This window comes from Populus trichocarpa, chromosome 10 (genome assembly GCF_000002775.5).
Source record: "Populus trichocarpa isolate Nisqually-1 chromosome 10, P.trichocarpa_v4.1, whole genome shotgun sequence".
Classification (NCBI taxonomy): Eukaryota; Viridiplantae; Streptophyta; class Magnoliopsida; order Malpighiales; family Salicaceae; genus Populus; species Populus trichocarpa.
The window spans coordinates 8744657-8769681 of NC_037294.2; the positions used below are offsets into that span (position 1 = coordinate 8744657).

At 34.2% G+C, this 25025-nt stretch overlaps 3 protein-coding genes across 10 annotated transcripts; all 3 read left to right on the plus strand.

The window, feature by feature from the left end:
• The first annotated feature begins 529 nt into the window (after positions 1–529).
• LOC7460032 (ATP-dependent DNA helicase Q-like 5) lies at positions 530–8470 on the plus strand. Of its 3 annotated transcripts, none has more exons than XM_024610147.2 (21): positions 530–1598; positions 1691–1744; positions 2004–2113; positions 2195–2407; positions 2510–2588; positions 2953–3006; positions 3113–3187; positions 3311–3364; positions 3898–3942; positions 4023–4117; positions 4202–4331; positions 4585–4683; positions 5012–5067; positions 5156–5258; positions 5944–6072; positions 6348–6517; positions 6689–6713; positions 6795–6910; positions 7292–7433; positions 7537–7651; positions 7839–8470. In XM_024610147.2, the coding sequence occupies exons 1-19, from the start codon at positions 555–557 to the stop codon at positions 7377–7379; spliced, it is 2739 nt and encodes a 912-aa protein (XP_024465915.2). In that variant the 5' UTR covers positions 530–554; the 3' UTR covers positions 7380–7433; positions 7537–7651; positions 7839–8470. The 3 variants fall into 3 exon arrangements, with proteins under 3 accessions (XP_024465915.2, XP_024465914.2, XP_024465913.2); XM_024610146.2 differs by having other exon boundaries at positions 7856–8470; XM_024610145.2 differs by having other exon boundaries at positions 8192–8470.
• Positions 8471–9232: 762 nt separating this feature from the next.
• LOC7477040 (uncharacterized) lies at positions 9233–11296 on the plus strand. The gene is made up of 5 exons (XM_002315590.4): positions 9233–9594; positions 9961–10117; positions 10208–10258; positions 10350–10442; positions 10932–11296. Exons 1-5 carry the CDS (start codon positions 9443–9445, stop codon positions 11010–11012), a joined length of 534 nt encoding a protein of 177 aa, XP_002315626.2. The 5' UTR covers positions 9233–9442; the 3' UTR covers positions 11013–11296.
• Positions 11297–17403: 6107 nt separating this feature from the next.
• Positions 17404–20803, plus strand: LOC7460030 (remorin 1.4). 6 transcript variants are annotated; one of them, XM_024610087.2, is made up of 4 exons: positions 17404–17541; positions 18534–19577; positions 19690–19771; positions 20432–20803. In XM_024610087.2, the coding sequence occupies exons 2-4, from the start codon at positions 18757–18759 to the stop codon at positions 20639–20641; spliced, it is 1113 nt and encodes a 370-aa protein (XP_024465855.2). In that variant the 5' UTR covers positions 17404–17541; positions 18534–18756; the 3' UTR covers positions 20642–20803. The 6 variants fall into 6 exon arrangements, with proteins under 6 accessions (XP_024465855.2, XP_024465851.2, XP_024465853.2 ...); XM_024610083.2 differs by having other exon boundaries at positions 17422–17921; XM_024610085.2 differs by having other exon boundaries at positions 17423–17921; positions 18530–19577.
• The last annotated feature ends 4222 nt before the right edge of the window (positions 20804–25025 follow it).

The window sequence follows — 25025 nt, forward strand, 5'->3', positions numbered from 1 at the left end:
AGCAAGCAAACAAGGTTAAATGAAATAGAATATTCAAAAACAAGTATGACATGAGATAATATAAATTTTATTAATTTTTAATATAAAAATCAATGACATCGCACGAGGTGAGTTTTGTACATGACCGAATATAGTTTTTGTATGGCTAAAATACTGCTCATAAAAAAGAATGTTATAATATTTTTTTTAAAAAAATATTACCATATGGGAATAGTTTGCATCAAAATAATATATAAAAAATAATTTAAAGTAAAAATAATTTATTTTTTTATAAAAAACACTTTTTCAACACACTATCTAATCACGTGGAAAAGATCGATTTAAATTCTAATTGTTTCGGTTAGACTGACATATCGTGTTCAAGTCGTTGCGATCGAGATTTTAATCTATAGTAATGGCACGGCAGTAATAAATAAAGATTTTCGGACATTTTACAAGAGATTAAATAAAAGCGCAACAGTTTTGGCGGGAAAATCAGCAAATGAATAAAGCAGTCTCGTTTCTGTTTCCTTTTCAATAATCCCTCCAAAACCCGACTTCTCACTCCTCACCAAATGGAATCCGATTCAGACTCCGACAGCTCCCACATCTCTTCTACTCCTCCCAGAAACCCCATGCCGCCGCCGCCTCCGCCGCCGCCGCCGCGGCGACCAACTCTGCTCTCCTCTCACAAATCCAAAATTAGGCTAAAATCCTCCTCCTCTAGCTCAAAATCTCAAAGAAAACTACCATCTGAACCAGCCGAACCGCCTCCACAACCTTCTCTAGACGACACTTCACTCAACCTCCCCCCACTCTCGACTCTACCTTTCCAGATCCGTTGCTCCTCCAATCTTCACCGCCCAAATCTGATCGAAACCCTCCCCGCCGGCTACTTCTCAAAATCTACATTCTTTTCCAAAATCCAAAGGCCTTCCCTAAACTTCGAGCCGTCGGAAAGCTTTACTTGCCCGCCGGTTTCCGCTGATCGGGCTCCACCGGAAAACAAACCGAATAATTTCATTAAGAAGCATCCTAATTTAATAGGAGCTAATGCGCCTTTACCACCTGCGAAATTGCGTAAATGCAGTGAAGGTAATTTTGTGAAGCTAAATTTGAATCACGGTAGAAGGAAGTTTGTGAACCGAAAAGGGAAAAAGAAAAGCAGTTATGCGTCGAGCAGCAGGGGATTTTATAGGAGAAGTAAGCGAAAATCGAAAGGTGAAGGTGATGTGGAGATGGAGAGCGTGTGCGACGAGGAAGGTTTGGTCACGGAAATTGGGCAGCAGAAGCCGAAGAAGGGGTGTGAGTTAATTGATGAGGCGGTTTTGGAGGTGCAAAATGAGGCATCGGATGAGAATTTAGCGAGGTTGCTGAACGTGATGTATGGATATGATTCATTTAGAGAAGGGCAGCTGGAGGCAATCAAGATGGTGCTAGATGGAAAATCGACTATGCTTGTTTTGCCTACTGGTGCTGGTAAATCACTGTGTTATCAGATACCAGCAACGGTTTTCTCAGGAGTTACACTTGTGGTGAGCCCTTTAGTGGCATTGATGATTGATCAGTTGAAACAGCTGCCTCCTGTGATTCAAGGTGGACTTTTGTGCAGCAGTCAGGTACTTTCTGTGCTCTCTTCTGTTTTTGTTCTTATTACTTGTATAAATTTTACTGTGTTGTTTAATGTAAATTGTTTTGTCAATTGCTCTAGACACCCCAAGAAGTTAGTGAGACACTAAGGTTGCTGCAAGAAGGGGGCATAAAGGTGAGTTCAATGAAAGCCTTGGATGCGGTTTTTGATTTATTTTTTCTTTTTTTCTTTTAAGTTTTTGCGATCTGAGTGTTCGGCTATTAAATGCCAATTGATATTTTGGCATTTATGTATTCTTTTTGGTTGGTTAATGCTCGTGTTATTTTTAAATTTCGCTTCTTTGGTTAATTTTGATTGGCATTTGGCTCCATGTTTCAGTGTTTCTTACCTCTTGCATCATTGCTACGGCTGTGGTTCTTTGGTTATCTATCAGGTGCTTTTTGTTTCACCAGAGAGGTTCTTAAATGCGGAATTCTTGTCGATTCTCTCACCTATTCCCATTTCACTTCTTGTGGTAGATGAAGCTCACTGTATTTCCGAATGGTGAGTTGGGATGTTACCTCTTTTTTCTTTGGGTTTCTCTTATGTACTACGCTTACCCTATAAGTTGCATTTTGTCAACAGGTCACACAACTTCCGGCCTTCATATATGAGGCTCCGTGCATCTTTACTTTGCACCAGGCTCAATATTGGATGCATTCTTGCAATGACTGCAACTGCTACTACAACAACTTTGAATGCTATCATGTCTGCTCTAGAGATTCCTTCCACCAACCTCATTCAAAATGCCAAGTTGAGGGATAATATGCAATTGTCAGTATCTTTGAGTGGAAATAGGCAAGTGCAAATGACCTTTTTTCTTTTTGGTTATTCTATATTTTTTTGAATTTAAGTCAATTTCTTAAAGCTCACCTATCACCATTACCTTGAATTTAACAGAACGAAAGATTTGCTGACATTAATTAAGTCTCCTCCCTTCGTAGAACTTCAAAGCATCATTATATACTGCAAATTTCAGGTAATGAGCCATATGCATTTCTGACTTTTTATGTTTCCATTCTAATACTTTGTTAAGATAAAAAATTTGACAGCTTAAATGCATTGTTACACTGCTGTTGACTTGTGGATGAGATCTTCCCCAGGTTATTTAGAATTTCCTGATCAGCTTACTATGCACCGAAGTCATTGCTGTGAAAGGAATAAAATATAGTTGAAATTGTTGTGAGCATAGAGTTGTTTCTATAATCAGTTAATACAATTTCACTCACTTTCTCCATTTATGTGTGTCTACGTGTTTGTTTATTTTCCATTATATTGGGTATACAGTGTTAAAAGCTTCCTGTTATAACTCACAAGATTAATAATTGGTTATTGATTTGCAGTCTGAAACTGATATAATAAGCAGATACTTATGCGATAACAACATCTCAGCAAAGGTTAGTATTCTATTTGCCTGCTTTGCATCACATAGATTTCTTCAAGTTACTGTGCCTTTGATGATAACTATAAAGTCTGACAAGATGGTTTTGAATGGCTACTTAGAGTTACCATAGCTCTATCACTTCAAAAGATCGCAGCCGTATACAAGAACTGTTTTGTTCAAACAAGATTAGAGTGGTAAGAAAAATCACTCTGTCACTCTCTGTCTTGCTATATATATATGTATGTATGTATAGATTGATAGGCAGGTTGATGGTACATGTCACTTTCATGATTACTGACTTGCATTTATACTTGAAGGTTGTTGCAACTGTGGCTTTTGGCATGGGTCTTGACAAGAGGGATGTTGGAGCCGTAAGGAAAAAAAAACTTGAACTCTAATTTGTGTGTTCCCTGCATTCGTGTTACCTTTTCTAGTATTGATGCATTTATGAAGCAAACCATGAAGCTGATTTGCCAATAATAGTAACCATGATGGACATATAGGGAAGCACTTTGGTGCTTGAACTCTAATTTGTGTGTTCCCTGCATTTGGTTTTTGCTCTAGACTTGTTACTTCATACAAAAATCTGATTTCATAGGAAAACAAGATGTTTTTTGATTTACAGAAGGAACTGTTTTCACTAACGGGGATTATGCTGTCTAGTTTGTGACATGGTATCAAAGACCTTTTCCATCCTTGCGTTTGCTTTGGCCACAGCTAGTAGCAATTGATCTCCTATGGAAGTTTTACCGATACCATAGTTATAGATATTATGTTGACATCACTCTGTACTTAAGTTTGGGTGCTCTTGGTGGACCTACATTTACAATCACCATACACACGCATCTCCTTTGGCATATAATAATAGAAAAGGTTGTGAATTTTTTTATTGCATTTGTTTCAGGTAATTCATTATAGTATGCCAGAAAGCTTGGAAGAGTATGTTCAGGTGGTTCCAACACTGGTTGCTAGAACAAGTGTTCCTTATGTTACATTTTACTCAATGAAATAAATTTTATACTTTTATAGGAGATTGGACGTGCTGGACGAGATGGGAGATTGTCCCATTGCCATCTCTTTTTTGATGATACCACCTATTTCAAGCTTCGAAGTCTTATGCACAGGTGGTCATGTATAAACTGTATATTCTGTTGCTGTTATTTTTTAAGTGCAAGATCTGGACTTGACTGGTGACCTTGTGTTCTCAGTGAAGGAGTAGATGAATATGCAGTAAACAAGTTCCTCTGCGAAATATTTTCCACTGACATGAAGCACCCGGGGAAAATCCATGCAATAATCAAAGAATCTTCATCTCGCAAATTTGATATGAAAGAAGAGGTTCTGCCTATTTACTAATGCTGCATTAATTTTCTACATTTTCAGTCTGAGGCTCCTGGCATGTTAGAATCATTGCTTTGGCTGCCTTACCAGTATCACCTGTTAAATTTTATGCACAATGCTAAATGATAAACACTACCTTTTCTCAATGCCCCAAAACCACGAACAGGAGGAAGTCACACACACTCTTGCTGAATTTCATCTGGTATATTTTATTTCCTGAAATGCTGTATTGTTGCTCTGACTTTGACAGGTTATGCTCACACTCTTAACACAGTTGGAGTTGGGTGAAGTGCAATACATTCATCTACTTCCACAGCTAAATGTTACTTGCACTTTGAATTTCTACAAGGTTGGTTGGCAGTGCAACTTAAATTCCATGTATCCCCCCCTCTCTATTGCCTTTTTTGAGTGTTATAGTGGCTTGGTGGGTTGTGCTCGGGGGCGGGGGTGATTGAAAATGTATTAACCAAAGCCTCAACACTACCATTTTTAGCTTTGAGAAAGAATACAAGCCGAATGAATCCACTATCTATCGGATTGATTAAGCTTGAACCTCAAATAGTTTGCTAGAACTTTGTTTGAAGTAGAAGAAAATTTCAAGATGCTGTGCAAACATCTGTTTACCATCTCATAGTATTCTCGTTACATCTACTGATGCTTGAAATGTGTAAATGCAGACTTCTCCAATGTTGCTTTCTGACAAGGATAATGTGGTTTCAGCAATTCTTAAAAAGTGAGTATAGACTTTCTCTTAATTTCTGATGACTGTCACTTTCAATTAGGTCATTCTTTGTGCTGAGTTATGGTTCATGATGTTTCAGGTCTGAAACTAAGCAAGGTCAATATGTATTTGACATACCTACCGTGGCAAATAGCATCGGGGTTACAACTACTGAGCTATCAAATCATCTACAGAATTTAAAGGTGTTGAACATGAAGTCAAATCATATATCTATTACTTCCTTATAGTGATTTCCTGGAATAGAACCTTCGTTTTATCATCTTTAAGTTAACTGCATGCTTTAAACATCAGAAAATAAATACAAAAAAAAGAAAGTGAAAGAGAACATGTTATGCTAATATCAAGGTTTTGCCAGAGCAAAGTGGTCAGGTTCTCTATTGAAATAGCAAGACCTAATATTTGTGGATCACATATTAACTTCTGTACTTTCACTAATTCAAGACACCTAGGACATTGGTGATACCCGCAGTAGATATTTTGGTTCTTGAATATAGTTGCAAAGTATGAATTACAATGATTAAATGTCATAATAGCAACCACAGCATTGCAATTTCAAACAGAGCTGTAATTAACCTGAAATTCAGCCACAAAACTACGTGCTGGCTTTTGTGATTGGAATCATGTTTTGTTTCCTTGCAGCTTGTTTTGAAGGTATGAATATCGTTCTTTCAATTTGAATGACAACATTGCCATCCTACCTGGAGCATTTTCTGAGTTGTTTCTTTATTTTTCCGTGTGAAGAGATTGGAATGCTCATTACGTGCAGAATTAGTCTACATTTAAGATTATAGATGTTTTCCTTGGTTCAGAACTGTGGTTTGCACTGTTAAAAACTCTCTTTTTTTCTTGACTGTTAAACCATACCAGTTGAAGGGCGAAATAACATATGACGTCAAGGATCCTGCCTATTGTTATTCAATCGTGGAAGTCCCAAGGGATTTTTGTTCTCTCTCAAGGCATCTTACAAAATGGTTATTGGAGGTCGAATGTTTTAAGGTAATTGACTTTTTTATGTTGTCTGTCTTTAATATGTTTCTCAATAGCAACATATTCCAATGCAAGAGATGACTTTATACAAATCCTCGTACTTGTTAGATGCAAATTTACTTTCACTAAGTCAGTTAACTTTGAGATCATGCAATATAGCTGTTGAATCATTGAAGTGTTGTCCATTTTAATCAATCAGACTAATGACGCATACTGCATGCTCTTATAGTATTTATATTTTTCTTTGTTATCTACTTATAACACCTGTCTATTTCTTAAATCAGGTACAAAAACTAGATGCAATGTTTAACGCAGCAATCTTTGCTGTGAATGATTGCGAGAAGATGCAAGGCTGCCATGGTACCCAGCACACACCATGTTTGCAAAGAAAGATCTTGGATTACTTCAAGGATGATGGTAGACGTGATATCCCTAACAAGATGGGACAAAGCAGGTGGGACTGGATCTTTATTGCCTTCAATAGCACCAATAGCGAGATAGTTCTTAGATATTGAAAAATAAATCATGCTTATCTCTCTGCCTGTTCATACACTTAATTTTGTTGTGTTTTTTTTTGGCAAATGTAATACTACATACCAATTGAAGTGTCATTTATTTTGTGCAGCCCTTTTTTACGAGCAGATATAAAGGTAAGGATGCACAGACCACAGGTGTACTAATATTCCATCTCAAAGCAACTTATGTTTATGTGCTCATTTCTTGGAATACAGGTGTTTCTGCAGGGCAATTCACAGGCCAAATTTACCCCCCGAGCCATTGCAAGAATAATGCATGGCATTGCTAGCCCAGCCTATCCATCTGCAACTTGGTCTAGAACTCATTTCTGGTATCTTAAAACTACTTTACATTTTTGACAAAATTACTGGAATGCATTAGTTAGTTTTCTAGGGTGTCCAGTCCTTGACAAGTAAAATGTGTGCGGGGAAGCCAGTTTCTATTTTTAACAGATAACTACTCATGCACAGCTTTAGTTTTATTCCTTTCTTCCGTCATGCTTGTCATTCGAGTAGATTAATGTATGTAGCTCTTGGAGAATGTGAGTGATGAGCAATGATACTTGGAGACTGTAGCTTCTAATCTATTTTAAATCACTTGACCCACTTCCTTGCTACTGTGTCCCTGGCTATATATGTGTGTATAGTGCATGACAGTTGTTTGAATTCCTTCATCAATGAGAAATGTGCTTCTCACTAATCTCGTATTGCAGGGGAAGGTATACGCAGATTGACTTCCAAGTGGTCATGGAAGCTGCGAAGGTGGAACTCATGAATTTTGTTGGGAAGGATGCCCTCTAGACTTTAAGGATCAGGCTTCATGTCGCATGGAACTATTTTGGAGGGGACTGAAGGGTATAAAATGTTGAGATATCTTTAGTTATTCAGAGTATTTTGCTCTGCCAAGCTAAGCTTTTGTTCAATAACGAGATACGTTTGCTTGGTTGTTTCCTTGCAGATAGTTAGTGGTCTGGTTGGATCTATGGATTACGAAAAGGCATGCATCCTCAAACCAGTCTATGTCAATACATGACTTCAGAAATCAAATTGCAATGACTACGGAGTTATTATAGGTAAGCTTTCTTCATCTCTCAAGCTGATTTTAGTGAGGCTTCGCCAGGTCAATAGTTTGTTTCAAATCAAGGGGGTTTAATCTTTGTAACAGCTAAAGGAACGAGTGAAATTTCAGATAAATCAAGCTATACAACCCACATGATTGTTGACCTTTTTCTGTTTGTCCTGCTTGCACTGCACACTCAGATTCTTTTCAATTACAGACTGGAGCAGGTATTTTGTGCATCAATTATATGAGAGAGAAAGATTTAAAGGTGGTAAATCAATAATGTCACAGACGTCTCAATACTGGTTTGGATAGTCTGCTATCAACAACAGTGAACATTGTGCACGATCTGATTTTTTCTGCTTGGTCGAGTCTAGGAGCGTGTCAAAGGGAAAGGATTTTACAGAAACTGGCTAGAGACTAGAGTTCCATTGGGGACTGCTGAGCGTGACCACGTTATCTTTTAGTTCGGGAGTACTAAGTGCTAGCTACATAAGTGAAGGACCTGTGTTTTTATCATCACTCCATGCATTTTCATACAATCTGGCTGCAGGGCACAGGCTGATCTGGATTATCAAAGCTTGAAGAAGCTAATGAAGAACGTGAGCATGAATCAAGCCAATTACCAGTCAACAAAACCTTTCGCAAGTGGTTTCGTACAAGCAAGAGGATGGCGTGAGGGGATACAAGCTCCACAAGTTAAATTGAAATGGATGCAAGTAATTGAAACATGCCACAAGGACAGTTCTATCCTGTGTGTTTATTTTTCTCCTCCCATGGATAAAATCACGGGCACTACCTTCAAGAATAATAATAACAGTTCTAGTAGTCAGGTCACAACCTTCAATGATAATAAATAACCTAATAATAAATAATTTTAAGAGTGTAATTTAACTTACTATAAATTTTAAGAATATAAATCTTAATATTATTAGAGGTTTATCTAATTATTAACTTTAAAATCTTAAAAAATTAATTAAAATACATATAAATTGATCCAAATACTTATAATTACAATAGTAACAATAACAGCAGCAACAATGAGAGCTGGGTACTGTATGTTTTGGTACCCGAAGAAGTATTGGCCTCCCAAGGAGGACTCAGCAGCCCTTGTTGAAAAGTACGAAATATGTTTCCATTTTCTGTAAATGCTCAATTTATGGCGAGAGGATATATACTATTCTATTTCAAACTACATTGATAATGCCAGTTAACTATAACTCAATTGACAGTTTAATTTTAATGGTGAAATTATCTTACATTAATTATTATTATTACTACTTATCTTGAATTTCAAGAGTGAATGAGATTGTGATAATAATTGATTTTTTAAGTATTTTTTTGAAAAAAAATATTTTTTTATTTTTTAAAAAATATTTTTAATTTTAAAAATCAAAATAATCTTCCATCAATCTTCATGGCATAAAGATGATTGCAAATAAATAAAGAACACCAAAGAAAATTCCAGAAGTCAAAGCAACAAAAAGAAAAAAAAAATAGTAAATAAAAAGGAGGAGGAGGGTATATAAATGCAGGTTATGCTTCCGAGGGTATATTCGAGACACCACTTGAAGGAGAGAGAAGCATATTCAGTTAAGTCAGGAGAGAGAAAGAAGAAGAAAAAAAAACAAAGACCGTTAGTTGATAGCATAAGAAAGGAAGCAGCAAAGCCAAACTGCCCCGTAAGAGGTTATGCTCTGTCTTAACAAGAAAACAAACTAACTCTCTTCTCTCCTTCCGAGAAACCAGACTCGTCTTCTAATTTCCTTTCTGAAAGATAGAGAGAGAGATCGATTCAAGGAGGATGGTTGAGATGGCTACTGGGTCGTCGACGACGACGATCCAAAACTCGGGGGCTTCTTTATCGTCGTCGGAGTCAAGATTGACGAATTATCCACTGATCTCTGCATTTCTTGCCTTCGCTATTGCCCAATCTATCAAGTTTTTCACCTCCTGGTACGTACTTGCGTACGCGCTTGTTTTCGATAATCTTGTAATGAGTTTCGATTCTCTCAGCTAAAGTCTTTGACTTAAGAGTGCCGATTACACCATCTTTTTTTCCCTGTCCATTTTTCTCTAAAAATCAAAATAAATAAATGTATGGGAGAGAGAATCAAACTTCTTTTAACGGAATATATATATATATAGCCCAAATTGGAATTCTTGGAAGCGTGTTATTGGGCGGTCTTTGATTGCGAAATTCAATCGAGGGAAAGTGATAAATTACGAAAATTGTGGAATGCTTTGTATAGAGAAAGCATTTGTAATGCTTTCACGTTGATTAGTTCCCCCTAAGAGCCTTAAGCATACCTAGATTTGCAGGTATAAGGAAAGACGATGGGATCTTAAGCAACTAGTTGGATCTGGTGGGATGCCATCCTCACATTCTGCTACAGTTGCTGCTCTTGCCATGGCCGTTGGATTCCAAGAGGGCTTCGGAGGATCGTTGTTTTCGATTGCATTGATATTAGCATGCGTTGTATGATTTTTTTTTCCCATCCCTCTTCTTTATAGTTTTACTCATCGTGGATGAATACTTGCCTATAATGTACAAGGATTTTGGTGGCAGGTGATGTATGATGCAACAGGTGTAAGACTACAGGCTGGACGCCAAGCAGAGGTTTGATGCTTCTCTATCCTTTTTTCACATTTGAAATGCCGGCTCTTCGTTTCCTTGTTTCGTGTATTCAAACAGGATTTCTTTTCTTCAGGTCCTGAATCAAATCCTGTATGAACTCCCTGCTGAACATCCTCTTTCTGACAGCAGACCGCTGCGTGAACTTCTTGGGCACACCCCGCCTCAGGTCTGTATGATTGCATTAGACAAATCCCTTGTCATCACCTATCGGATTCCTTTGATTTATTTATGATTTATTTACGCAGCTCCTAACAATCAGTTTTTGGTACTGCATAGAGTGGATGATGCTGTTAAATCATCATAAGCGTTAATTGTATTCATAGCATTGATTCCTTTAAAGAACAACCATCATCATGTAAATGTCTGCGATCCTAGTGTTCTCTAGCATACATAGAATTAAAATTACATGTGAAAGTTCTAGCTTTCGAGAATTTAAATGGTGAAATTGTAAATAATGGAAATGCCTCTTTTCCCTGTGATTTCTAACTTCGAGAATAAACACCCGTCCATCAGAAATATTTCCCAGCTTTGGGCCTTACCCTTCCCTGTCTTTGAATAGCAGTGAGTTGCAGGTTACATTTTCTATTTCCAAGAAACATAGATCTCAGGAAGCTGTCCATGTACCAATGTCTGATAATCCTTTTTTTTATGATAGGTTATTGCTGGCGGTTTGCTTGGTCTTGTCACAGCAGTTATTGGCCATCTGATCACGATCCTGACAACTAGTCGAAGTTGATACCTGACGAGATCAGAGATACAACGCACCATATAGCTGATTCTAAAGTTCAGATCACTGAAAGGACAGAAACTTGGAGACCTGTAATTGTAGTGGTGCATAAAAGCTCAAACGCTGAGAACTCGAGATTGTGTAGTCTCAAATGCAGCATAGTTGCTCTTCCATTGAACGTACCTTATATTCATTCTAGTTGCAGCATTGCAGTATCTGATGTAATCATCATGCATGTTGAACTCATCCCATTGTTTTTACCGGTATATAATTCTTGCAGATTGCAAAAGCAATTTTACAGGAGTCAGATCTGCACTAGCTATTTCATACGCGTTTTGCGACGGGTTAGATAATTTTATGTTTTAGTAAAAAAATAAATATGGAAGCTTTTCCAATATATATTTTTTTTGGCTATAAAAAGAAATTCTCAATTAAAGCTTAGTAAATCAAGAATTATCTATGTCAATAAATTAAAAAAAACAAGGCGTTAAAGATAAGTAAAGACTAAACTTGAGATATTAAGATATAGATATAGTTCAAGATATTTGATCTCGTAATACGGAGCATGTACCCAGTTGTGTCTAATAATTGTTTTTCATAGAATATATTTTTTATTTAATTAAATGATAATAGAATTGGCCTGTGCTATGTTGTGAGTCAAAATACATTTTTTTATGCAAAAAAAAAAAAGAGTCTAGGCATTGTTAATGTGTTTTCTAACAAAATAAATAGATTTTAAATATTTTTTTATTTAATATTGAGGTAGAAACATATTGAATTTACCTGGGTTGACCTACAAAACTCATAAGGATAATCTTGCAAAAAAACAAAAAACAAATGGGGTAAAAAGTAGCACTCAACAGGAAAAAAAATACTAAGTGAACTCGAGTCAACAAATCAAACTTACAATGCAATTCATATGCATTATCATATTCAATAAAAAAAAATTTATCTCCAAAAATTATTTTTCATTTAATTATATGACAATAAAACTCATGAAATTTTTTTTGTATGAAATACCTTTTTTAAAAGAAAAAAAAACATGATAGATGCTTGGGACTGAGAAGGCAAAAGTAGATCACCGACAACAAAGAGAAACAAAAAATGGTAAAACATGATATATTTTTTTTAGTTTTAAGTTAAATAAAAAAAATAGATGATCAATAACAAATGGTAAAATTATTTTTTTTTAATTGAGGGATAAAAAATGCATTAAACAACAAAAAAGAAAAAAATAACAGCCTAAATATTGTGGCTTAACTCGTCAAATCTATGACCCGGGCCATGGACTCAACCAAGTTTAATAATTTTTTTTTTAATTTTATATTTAACCTAAATATAAAATTAAAAAAAAACAACATAAAAAAAGACAAAGAAAAAAGCCTAGACGTATGGGTCTATAGCCCAACATGCCTTAGCCTTTGTAAGGAAGAGCCCAAGCGTGTGGGTTTTCAAACTCAGGCCCTTGATTTTATTTTATTTTTTTACTTAACTAGAGTATACGTTCGTCTTCTAACCTAAATTCAAAAAAAAAAAAATCTAAAATCCTAAAACCAAACCGGATTAGATTTGTTTTCCTCAATCTAGATTTGTTTTTTTAGATAATAATGAATCTCTAAACAATCATTATCAACTCCAATAATGTTTATTAATTAATGTATCTTTGTAGTTGTATAAGAAATAACCAGTAATTTATAAAATTATTCAGTGTTTGGAAGCTATGCTTCAACTATGGTGCAGGAGATATGATGGTTAAGAATTAGGGAGGAGAAAGAAAAGGTCGGGAGTGGGAATAGAGGAGGCTTTGAGTTATCCTTAGCTCTCGTAAACTTTCTTTTCCTAGAATAGATATCAGTTATCCAATTAATTATGAGGAAGATTAGAAAAAAAACTGAGCACTCATGGTGTCAGAAGACTATCAATTTGAAGCTCAGAATGTACTGCAGATTTTTCCCATCGTCGTCAACTCAGAGGCATGGCAAGCATTTCTCTAAACTTCAGTCCACTGCTGTATTTGTCTCAGGACTCGTCTTTCAGCCCTTCAATCTGAAAGCAACTGAAAGGAAAAAAAAAATAGTCTTCTAAAATGGCACGTGTTCATGTTCAGAACAATGTTGTGAAGCCCTGAAATACTCACACCGAAGCAGGCAAAATTCTGGAGCTCTGGCATCCATGAGAGCTGTCTGGGGCATGGCAAGTTCTGTATACAACCAATCTCTCTTCAATTGTCCGAAATATTTTCCCATAATGAAGAGGAGATCAGAATACGGCATTCCAATTCAAAATAGACGCAGCACCGGTGTAATCGTGGTTTCAGGTGGAGGACTTCACCCCACATACACAGATATCCTATGTCTTCTATGCATGTTTTTTTTTTACCTTCAATATTGCAGAAAAAAACCCTTCTCATCTCTAAAATTGGATAGCCGTCAAGACCTGACTTCACACGCCAAGCAATGTGTTCGTCAGGCCTAACTAAAATTGCTCCTTCGTTAGTCATCTGACATATGCTCCACCATGAAAATGAGTTTGACGATTTCTTAGATTCTGCAACATCTATATAGTTCTCCCAAGTTTAGAGCCAAGGATTGCTGATCTCTTTAACTTTCTATTAAACAAGAAGGTGCTATTATTATCATAAGCTACGGGGTGAAAGACAAACTTGAATTTGTTTACTTCACAAAACAGCGGAACTCACCAAAACCACCAGCTGGGGGAGATCGATGAGCTGCATCCCCAGCAAGTATTATTTGATTGTCGCAACTCGCATACTTTTCTGCAACTTCAGCGTGCATCACCCATGGCTTTATGTCGATCACATCAATGTCTGAAAACTCTTGGCCAACCAATTTGAAGATGAGGTTTTTGCATGTCTACAGGCTGAACATTTCAAAGTATTACTGGCATGGAGAAGGCACCCCGAAATTACACCCTAAATATTACCACCACAGAAACTAATCTCCTAGCATCATTTTAGTTCTACAGCACCATCATTGTTAACAAGCTCTTATTATTGAACCAGCTTTACTACCCTTTTCTTTATGCTCGAGTACAATAAGAAAAACATTGAGGTCATTGAAAAATCTCGTCCAGAAGTCCATCTTTAAATGAATTGAAAGTTACCTCCGGGCTGAAATCTTCAAGGCTCTGCTGGGGCGCTAGAGATCATGAGCAACAAGGACCCCAATAGCTTCGGTATTGAAGATAAAGAACAACATTCCAGGTCTCTCATTGAGCAAGTATTGTCCAAGGTCTCTGCTTAAAAATGAACACTGACGAGCTTTTGCAGGTCTTTTTCACCTCTCAGTTCGATCTATTCCAGCAAGCTTCCTTCCGTGCACTACTTCCTGCACCATCTGTTCCAACAAGGATATTGCAGCTAATATTCCTCTCTGTGTACTTCCCTTCCTTGAGATGAGAAGCAGTTACAGTTACAGATCGACCAGTGGCATTGATCTTAACACACTCATGCCCCATTAATAATTCCCCACCCCTGAAGGGCTCATCATCAAGGCCTTCAGGTTTACAGAAATGGAAGTTGAGATCTTCTAGCTTCTTTAGCTGTACTCCAATTAATTTTAAAATGATATTTTTTATATTTTTAAATTTTTAATATTAGTGTATTAAATTATTAAAAAACACTTAAAATTTAATTTAATATTTTTTATGTGAAAAATAGTTTAAAAAACAAATTAAATTGCAAAAACAAAAAAAAAAACACGCCTAGAAGATAAAAACTTAATACAAATCATATAGGATTTGTATTGTAGATCATGAGATTTTTTTTAAAAAAACAATTACAGTAGTTATGGCCTGTTTCAAATGTTGTCTCTAAAACCTTAATAATAAAAAAAAATAAAAGATAAAAATTAATTGTTAGTCACTTGAAAGGGGATATGAGAGTGCTTTTATTAAATATCTAGAATTTATTTTTGTGTTTTAAAAATATTTTTAAAAGAATTTAATTTTTTTTGTGTTTCAAATTATTTCTTTGATATTTTTATATCATTTTAATATATTGATATTAATAAAAATAAAAAAATATTATTCTAATTTATTTTTAAATAAAAATTATTTTAAAAAATAATCATTATTACATTATCTATCTAGACTTTCATAATCCATCTTTTTCTGGAGAAAAAAAAACCTTATATAATTTTTTGGGCTCACTTTTGCGAAGCCCATTTAGTATGACACCCATGAAACTGGAACTCCTGATATGGGTCTGACAAGACCACCCTTTTTGTAGGCCCAAGGACATCCCATGTGGTCCCTCCTCACACGACGCCGAATTGGAGCTTCTAACGCCATGACAACAAGGACACGACATGATGGGAAACAGCGTCCCCCCCCTGCAGTACTTCAATTCATACAATAAATCTTAAAGTTCGAATCTTTCTTTTGCAATAAACTAAAAAAAGAAAAGGAAAAGACATACAAAATACTTTTGTAGAGTACGATGGATATGTTACATGCATGATTGAGGGTTCTCAATTATTACAACTTCAATCTAACTTAGGTTATACAAGTAAACTTTGTATGAATAATTTATCTTTAATTAAATCTCAAAAATATATTTAATTATGTGAAAATTGTATCGTTAAATCTAATTTGAAAACCCAATCTATTTTCAATTAAGGATTTGTTTGTTTCTCGGAAACTGGTTTTCAAGAAACCACTTTCTAAACTTTTCTATGTTTATTTGTTATTAGAAAGGTTGATCAATGGAAAACACTTTCCGGTTAACAGAAAACACTTTCCAGTCAAAGGAAAATTTAGCTTGATTTCCAAGAAAGTGTTTTCCTTTTATTTTGGGCGGAAAACACTTTCCGATAGTTGTGAAAAATTTAGAAATATCATATTATTTACTGATTATATCAAATTTGGTCCTCAAACTTTTGATTACTATATATATTTTGTTTTGAATATTTGTTTTTTAATTTCATCCCTTAGAATTTAATTTTTATATTAATTTTTATCCTTATTTTTATAATTGTTATTTGCTTTTTCCTTATCATTTTTTAATTGAAATTTTTTATTTATCAAATTTGGTCCTCAGTTTTTTTTATTGTTACTTATTTTATTTGAAATAATTTATGAAATGTTAATTATTATTATTTTAATTTCTTCATCTTTCAATTTTTTTATTTTTTAAAATTGATCTCTATTATTTTGATTATTATTTATTTTATTTGAGATAATTTATGAAATTATATTTTTTTCAATTTCGTTCCCATTCAACTTTATAATTTGTAATATTTGTTCCTTATTATTTTAATAAACTTGAAAAAAAATAAAACATTAATAAGTTTTTTTCCAACTCATTTTCCATGACATAACCAAACACTAGAAAATAGTTTCCAACTTATTTTCCATTATACTACCAAACATCAAAAAATAATTCACTTTCCAAAAAAAACTACTTTCCACAAAACAAACAGGACACAATAATTATTATTTTTCTACATGCTAATCACGTTTATATTGAACTTAGTTGTATCAATTATGTCACAAAAAAATTTGGTTGGGTTGAATAAATTTAATTAATGAGTGTTTGAAAAAGTAATATCTTCTGTTTTTTTGTGTGTTTTAAAAATCATTAAATTTATAATTATTTTATAGCTTTTCAATAATTTTAATATGCTAATATAAAAAATAAAGAAGAAATTACATTAATATGTTTTTTAAAAAAATTATTTTTACATAGTATCATGCTTTACGACTCCAAACACACATTTAAATCAATATTATTCAACTCCCCTAACTTTTCATGATACTTTTACCTGGAAAGAGAATATTTTAATATATTTTTAAATAAAAAATACTTCTTCATAATATTATGTGATATTAAACACACACTTAAATTAATATTATCTAATTCTTTCAACTTTTCACAATGCTTTGATTCCGCAAGAGAATGTCTTTGAAAAAGTGATTTTAAAAAATTTAAAATTATTTAATATAAATGTATTTTAATAATTTTAATTAGCTAAAATTAAACATAATTTTTTAAAAATATTATTGTAAATGAGAAAAAACTTTAAAAATGACAAAGCCGCATGCCTCTCAATCACCCTCTAAAAAACACCAGCCATGTAGTTCCGCCGCTCTGGTCAAACCGTACACAATTACAATTAATAAAAAAGAACAGTCAATTCATCTCATTAACCCAGAAACTGTAGCCCCACAGACCCAGCCCATCACAGTCACGTGAACAAGTCAGAAAACCCACATTCTTAATCTTAGCCCGACACCATCCTCCTCATCAGCTGGCACTTTAGTCAAATCTCTGCTGTCCACGTGTCCCCAGCACCCCCCCACCTCACCATCCCAGTTACCGTTAGGAGGACAACCGTATTTTAAAAGAAGCACTCACCAATAAGACAGTGTACACAAGAATCAATGCATTAATTATTACACGAGACAGTGTAAATTTACGATCTTTCCTTTTGGATCACCACTACCAGTCCCCTAATTACAAAAACTCGAAAGAACATCACCAAGCTCTCACTGGTTATCCATGTTAGTCCTTTCACAGGTATTTGCAACAACGAAAGCTAACTTGTTCGTGTGAATAATAGGGAGTCTGGAGTTGTCTCTGTAGATGTGAAGACAACGACAGCTGTGTACATTGCTTAAATGAAAGATGCATTGTTTTCATTTTATACATGGAGGAATCCTTCGATGTATCCATGTTGAGATGTAACATGCTAGTTTTTGTAGTTAGAGGACTGGTTTGAGATGTAATTAAACGACTGGAAACCTCTTTGTAGTTAACCTTTTCTTACTATTACAGCCATACATTTCGAGTTTCAACCGTGCAGGTTAATTTTTATATTGTTTTTTGGTGTGCAATGGATCTGAACTTTTCATGAATGACTCTGCTAGTCTCAAAAATTCATGGTTTCAACTTTCAAGGTATTATTCCCTGCAGATGAGCTCTTCTTTCCCTGCAAAATCCAGTCCATCTCTGATTTTCCTGTTGTTTTTGCATAACCAAGATGAATTCTCCGCTCCATCTTTTTGGTGGCTCCAGACAATTAACAAGCTTTGATAGTTTCTGATATTAGCTAGACACACTAAACATAAAGTGCACCACTACTATATGCTTTCCGCTTCTTGGGTTTTATAAGCTACCATTATTATTAGCTTTTCCATTCTCTCTCTCTCTCTCTCATGTGTTGCTGATTTCAGATAGAGTTTTAGATGGGGAAGTAGTTATCCATTTGGATATCTTTAAATGGTCCCTAGCTGTGCAATGAAGGAAAGGAAGGTGGAGATATTTTGGACCCTGAGAGGTTCTGGCTGAGCTTTTATTTTTTTTATTTTTTTGATATGGCCATTTTGGCATCTGTGTTTTAATCACTTGTAAAAGTAGACCATACAGCACAGGGTGGGTGGTTAGATTCAATGTCTTTTGTGTTTTAATCACTGAAAAATCTATTTATCAATCCTTGGATTAGCTAATGTCAAGCAAATAATATTTCTTTTGCTATTAGCTAATGTTTCAATTTATTTGTCCCAAGTCAGTTCACTGACTTGCTGTACAGGGTTAGAGATCTAATACGGTTTACATCTCCAGAGAGGATCTGGACCATTTTGCTGACTAAGGATCTACTGTTCAAAGATATGAATTAGACTTCATGACTCACATGGCAAGTTAAGTGGGACTTCTGTGCTTTTTAGTGGTCACGCGCCATATTTTTGCTTGTCCTTGTGTGTAACTGTGAGAGTGAGAAGATTTGTTGAGAGAATGAGATCTATGGAGGATAAAGGGTGTTACAATCATGGACCAACTCAGGAGATTCCAAGTAGTAAGGCAACTAGCTTTGAGTTTCATAAAGGCAATGGAGCTAGTCGCGGTGGTCATCACCGAACAGCTTTAGGCAAACCAACACCATCCAAATGGGATGATGCACAAAAATGGTTAGTGGGATTGTCAAGAGGAGGGGGAGGAGATAGAAAAGAAAGCCAGCCACGAAACTCAAATGCCGACGATAGGAGACTTATAGCTCCAGTTCCTCAAATGGAACATGACTATTCAAGTGGAGAAGATGAAGTTGGAGGAGAAGCAGCAAATGGGTGTTCTATTTCAATCACAAATCAGTATGAAGTAGAAACAAAGAAGGTAGACTGTGATGAGTCAGTGTGGAGAGTTAATAAGCCTGCACAGAACTCAACAATGAGTGCTGTTAGATCAATCTGTGTTAGGGACATGGGGACTGAGATGACCCCCATTGCTAGCCAAGAGCCTTCAAGAACAACAACACCGATTAGAGCTACTACACCGGCGGCGAGGAGCCCTGTATCTTCAGGATCTTGCACCCCAGTGAGGGGCCTGAACGGGTTGCCGGGCAATGAAGGCTATCAAACAGGTTTAGCAATGACTGAAAGTAGAGGTGAGGCCAGTTGTGCTCCCAGAGGGGTTAGTGCAACAAGAAATTACTATGGACAAGAATCCAATGGTTCTAGGATACACGAGAATATGGAATCGGATCAAGTAAGAAAGGTGAGTACTCTAGAAACAAGAGCAATGGCTTGGGATGATGCAGAGCGAGCCAAATACATGGCGAGGTGATCCACAGTGACTTTTACCTCTGCTCATTCTTTTAATCTCGATTAATTCAATATCTTTATATCTGAGTTTCATGCACTTGAGATTGGTCATTCGTTATGTAATATGTAGGTATAAGCGTGAAGAGGTGAAGATCCAAGCCTGGGAAAATCATGAGAAGAGAAAAGCAGAAATGGAAAAGAGGAAAATGGAGGTATGGTTACTGGTCCATTCAAGACAGAATTACTTTATTTTTGATCCGTTGCTTTCTGAAATGTTTCTGTTTGTACTTACAATTTTAACAAAAAGTAGGGTCCCAAAAAGTTGTGTTGCCCTTATCGCCATCTTGCTTGAAGAAATGAAGACCAACAAGTGGCTAATTTTAAACAAAGACTTCCTCCATATCCAAACTGCAAAAAATTAGGGTGTAGTTGATTACACGTCCTAATTAACCTAACTCCAACTGCATCAATAGCTTTTATAGTTTCGCTTTTCTTCATAACAAGAACCCTACATCAACACATATCTCAATTCTCATGGCCTGGGTTCCTATTGCCATGAAATGATGAGTGTCTACATTGCCCCTGAACAGTTAACCCAGGTTAGTCATGTCAGTGAAATCCAGGCAAGGCCCTTTTACAGGCTTGAAAATATACAAATGGAGACTGAATCACAAAAGAAACGGCAATTTGGTATGTGGGCTGCAAATTCACGCCTTGATATTGTTGTTCAGGGGGTCTTGTTTAATTTCTGGGAACAACGATGCCCACTGGCTACATTAGTTTGCTGTGAAGAGTACAGCTCAAGTTTCACCTTGGTCTCTATCTCTATGATTTGGCTATTCTGCTTACTGGTGCATAATCTTTATATATAGGTGAAGGCTGAGAGGCTGAAAGCTCGAGCACAAGAACGGTTGGCAAACAAACTGGCCTCGACTACGAGAATAGCTGAAGAGAAGCGTTCAAATGCGGAGGCCACACTGAATGAGAAAGCCGTGAAGACTTCTGAAACGGCAGATTATATAAGGAGGACCGGGCACTTGCCCTCTTCATTCTCCTTCAAGTTTCCTTCCCTGTGCTGGTAGCAGCACAGCACTATGTTTACATGTAACATATGCTAGCAAACCATTCTCATCTCACTTTTTTGACATACATAACTGAACTTGTGGATTCATTTTATATGTTAAATTCTGCGATTGCATTCATGGGGCCTGGTTCCTCTAGTATAAAAAAACTTGAACTGCCCACTTGGAGTGATCCTTCTTTACAATAATTAGTTGCTTGGAAAATGGAAAAGCTGAAGACAATAGTCGATCAAATGATTCAGGAAAGCAGAACAAATGCCATTACGCATTTTGTTTTTCTTAAATTTGCTTCCATGGCTGTTCTATTTGTAGCTTAAAGCAAGGCTGCAGAGCCCCTTTTCTGCTAGTTTCAATTTAACAAGCTTTCTGTCACCAATCCCACTTCAACTTCATAAGATTCCATTGGCGTCTAGCTTTGTATCAGAATCAGAGGAAATTATTTTTAGAAGAAGACTTATAAACGATGATGAACGTTACATTCTTGTCATGAATTCAATTCTCAACTTCTTCTCTTGAGTTTTCAAACCCAACGATATTTTCAGCATAAATAAATTGGTTTTGAGAAGAACATTTTTGACATATCCTCCACGATTCTTAAAAAATTTCTTCATGTGCCAAAAAAATCACTGCAACACAGTGTATGCAGCCTGGCAGTGCGATAATAATAATTCATTAGTTTTATGATTTATGTCAGTCATTGTATTCAACAGAAGGATGGGAGGGGAGATGAAGAACAGTGGTGTGCCTGCATGTTCTTCTCTGTTCCCTTTGTCCTGGCCTGTGATCAATGGATAGAGATAGGTTTTGAAAAAGTGATGGAGCAGAATCCTGATTGAATCAAGTGGCGTGTTCAAGATGGAAATAAGAAAATAAAAAAAGTATAGATTAATAAGTTCATTTTTTTAAATAAATGACTAATAAGTTATAAATTTCGAGTTTTATTATATTTCTTATAGTATCTTAACAATGCATATGAAAAACTGCTATCTATCTTTTTTTATTATTTTTCTTGAATAAAACTTTACAACACGCTTTGATTGTGTTTTTGGTAGTGTAATTGAAAATATTTTTTTAATTTTTTATATTATAATATTAAAATTATTTAAAAAATATTAATTTGATATATTTTTATGTGAAAAATAATTTTAAAAAATAAGTTATAAGCTATCATAATGCAAAACAGGTGATTAATATTTATTTGTTTTGCAGTTATAATTTGTTTTTGGCTTTTTAGCCTATAATTTTTTAAATTTTTTATGGAAAAATTAAGGAATCACAATCGAAAAGTTTTATTCTTGTTGATTAGCACAGTACTTGAAAAGGAAAAAGAGCACTTCCTGGACATTTTCTTATAAAAAAACATGATTTACAGATAAGAAGAACTATATTTTTCACTTTTATTCACTTTTATACATAATTAAAAAATCTAGCCCGGCGTCACGGGTTAATCCGAGACTCGGAGACCTAGAGTCTTAGCAAGGTTTTAAACCAAATAAATTCAAAGATGTAATTTACTTATATCAGGGTGATTAAGTTAATTGAGTGATGTCTGATTTTTTTTAATATTTTTATTTTTTAATAAATTCTGAAAATATAAAATTAATTTATAAATATTTAGCCACATGTTTTTTTATAACTTACATCTATATAAATTGTTTCTTAATTTTTTGATGGGAATAACTATATATAACATGCATCCACATGAATTGTTTCTTAATTATTCGATATGAGATAATTATATTACACTTCATGCCTCATATTTTTTTTTTTTATAGCCTAAATAAATTGTTTGTTAAATTTTTTATTTGAGGTAACTATATTACACTCTATAACTTGCATTTCTTTATAATCTACATTCAAGTGGATTTTTTTTTAATTTTTTTGATGTGAAATAATTATATTATACTTCACGCCTCACATTTGTTTTTTATAACTTGCATCCACATGTATTATTTCAAAAACTTTTCTATTGAAATATTAAAACCTTAAACATATTTTTAAAAAAAATTCTCGAGTTGATATGGGTCAACCCGTATGACACTCCGGGCTATGTTTAATAATTATGTTTTTATGATCATAATTTTATTTGAATTTAATCAGTATTTAAAATATAATGCAGGAAAAAAATATCTTGCAATCTCAAAAAATTTTACAAGTGAGAAATTAAATGCTCACAAAATTATAATGATTTTTTTAAGCAAACAAACAAAAAAGAAAAAATAAAGAAAACCATTCGAGAAGTAAGTTTTGAAGTGAAGGGAACTTCCAATGGCTAAAAGCCTAAAAGTGCAAAGGAAGGAAAAAGCCTGGCAATAAAGACCGGGTCAACAAGAGAAGGCCTGGAAAAACTAATATTTTTATTATAAAACTTCACTGTCCGGGGAAAAAAAAAACCCTAACATTATTTTATGGATTTTTTTCCCTCTTGGTTATTCTTGATTTAGGATAATTAATTATAGTTTTAAAGAATTATTTTAAAATATAAAAATTCCTTTCTAGATTTTCTTTAACCTTCTTTATAGGATTAAAAAACTCTTTAAAATAAGCTAATTAATTTGTCATTAAATATTACCGGTTTTTTTTTTCTTGTATAGGTATGATGAATAAAAAATCATTGCAAAAGAAAATTTTTGAAACATTAATAAATCACTGCGACACTTGAAAATTATATTGTAATCCATTGAAGATCCTTGTAGAATCAAGAGATTTTAACAACAAGCTGTCACATCCTTGAAAAAAAAATCATTGTCAAATGGAAAGTCCACAAGTAAAAAAAAAAATATATAACAAAACTTGTATTGTCTGTTATGACCTATATCGCAAGGCCTCTCAAACTCCGATTGACTTGAAAGTTTACCATAATATAGAAAAATCTCTTTAAAATCTTCTGATAAAGTTTTAACTCGATGCAATGGTTTGATTTGGAGTTATGTTCTATAACGTAAAACTAGATAATAAAAAAATTTATGTCAAAATCTGAATTTAACCTTACTTTGGCTAGGATATATAGTTTTTGTTATGTTTAATTTCTTTTTATTCAAGCCACAATGCAGTGCAAACTTAGTGCAATTATGTAAACTAGGAGGTAGAACTATTATATATGGAGTTAATTATAATGATTCGCTAAGGTATTTGAGCCTGATTCCAATATAAATATCATAGTTTTAAAACTTGGTCCAACCTGGTGGGTCGACCTGGCTGACCTAGGGTTGAAACCGGGCCGAGTTTATGAAAAATAGGGGTAGTTAAAAACTCGGCTGACTTGGCTGACCCGGTAAGACTCGGTTGCAACTCGTTGATTATTTTTTTTTACCAACATGATATCGTTTTGATTTATAAAAAAAATAAAGTTGATCCGGGTGACCTGGTCAAAACTCGTGACCTGAGTCTTAGACCGGGTCGGGTTTAAAAACACTGATAAATACAGTGAGTATCATCACTAGTTTAATTGTAGTTATTTCTGAAAATATCCTAAATTTTTTACTTGATGCAAGTGCGATGAGATTTTTTTAGATATATAAAATGATGGTCATATAAATGCAATGCTTTCAGCTATAAAATATGGAATAATTTACTTGTCTTTTCAATTTTTTTCCAAGAAAAATAATTATCAATTTTTCACAAAATTAGACCCAACAATAAAAATTTGTTGTCCCTGCAAAACTAATATCCAACTCGCTAGGCATTCTAACGAACACACCCCAAGTGCAAAATGCTGACGCCTTTTCTTATATCAAATCAAAGCCCCCTAACATCAGTTTGTTAGAAAGTTGTCTGGTCAAATTTAACGTAAAGAAGAAAATATAAAGGAAAAAAAATAACACATAAATTTAAACAAAAATGAACGACGATCTCACTATTATTAAAATAAAGAAACACATCAAATATAGTGGATAGGGGTAACTTTTATTTTTGGATTAAAAAAAAATTATTTATTTTAAAAAATATTAGATTAATATTTTTAAGTGTTTTCTGACTGTTGATATTAATTTTTTTTTAATAAAAAACACATTTTATCACAATAATCTAATTAAACCCATGTTTCATATAATTTCAATTAATTGAAAAATAATATAATATAAAAGGTGACTAATTATTGATAATATTAAAAAAAATAACATAAAGCAAAATCAACAAAATATCACCAGGTTTTTATGTGATAACTTACAATATTTTAAAAAAACTTAAATCTCTCCATCTCAAAACTAACACTTTCCCAGAAAATCAAGTCTTAAACATGACATAAATAAAGTATTTAAAAACATAATAATAATTGTTTTTTAAAATATTTTTTATTTGGAAATGTATTAAATAATTTTTTTTTATTTTTTAAAAATTATTTTTAATATTAAAATATGAGAATACTAAAAAAATATTAATTTAG

Bases quoted from the DNA above. Each gene is read 5' to 3' on its own strand.
- LOC7460032 (XM_024610147.2), top strand. From the start codon at position 555: ATGGAATCCGATTCAGACTCCGACAGCTCCCACATCTCTTCTACTCCT. The intron at 1,599-1,690 runs GTACTTTCTGTG...CAATTGCTCTAG, and splicing joins GACTTTTGTGCAGCAGTCAG to ACACCCCAAGAAGTTAGTGA. The intron at 5,068-5,155 runs GTGAGTATAGAC...ATGATGTTTCAG, and splicing joins GTTTCAGCAATTCTTAAAAA to GTCTGAAACTAAGCAAGGTC.
- LOC7460030 (XM_024610087.2), top strand. From the start codon at position 18,757: ATGAGATCTATGGAGGATAAAGGGTGTTACAATCATGGACCAACTCAG. The intron at 19,578-19,689 runs GTGATCCACAGT...TGTAATATGTAG, and splicing joins CGAGCCAAATACATGGCGAG to GTATAAGCGTGAAGAGGTGA. The intron at 19,772-20,431 runs GTATGGTTACTG...CTTTATATATAG, and splicing joins TGGAAAAGAGGAAAATGGAG to GTGAAGGCTGAGAGGCTGAA.
- LOC7477040 (XM_002315590.4), top strand. From the start codon at position 9,443: ATGGTTGAGATGGCTACTGGGTCGTCGACGACGACGATCCAAAACTCG. The intron at 9,595-9,960 runs GTACGTACTTGC...CTAGATTTGCAG, and splicing joins ATCAAGTTTTTCACCTCCTG to GTATAAGGAAAGACGATGGG. The intron at 10,118-10,207 runs GTATGATTTTTT...TTTTGGTGGCAG, and splicing joins CATTGATATTAGCATGCGTT to GTGATGTATGATGCAACAGG.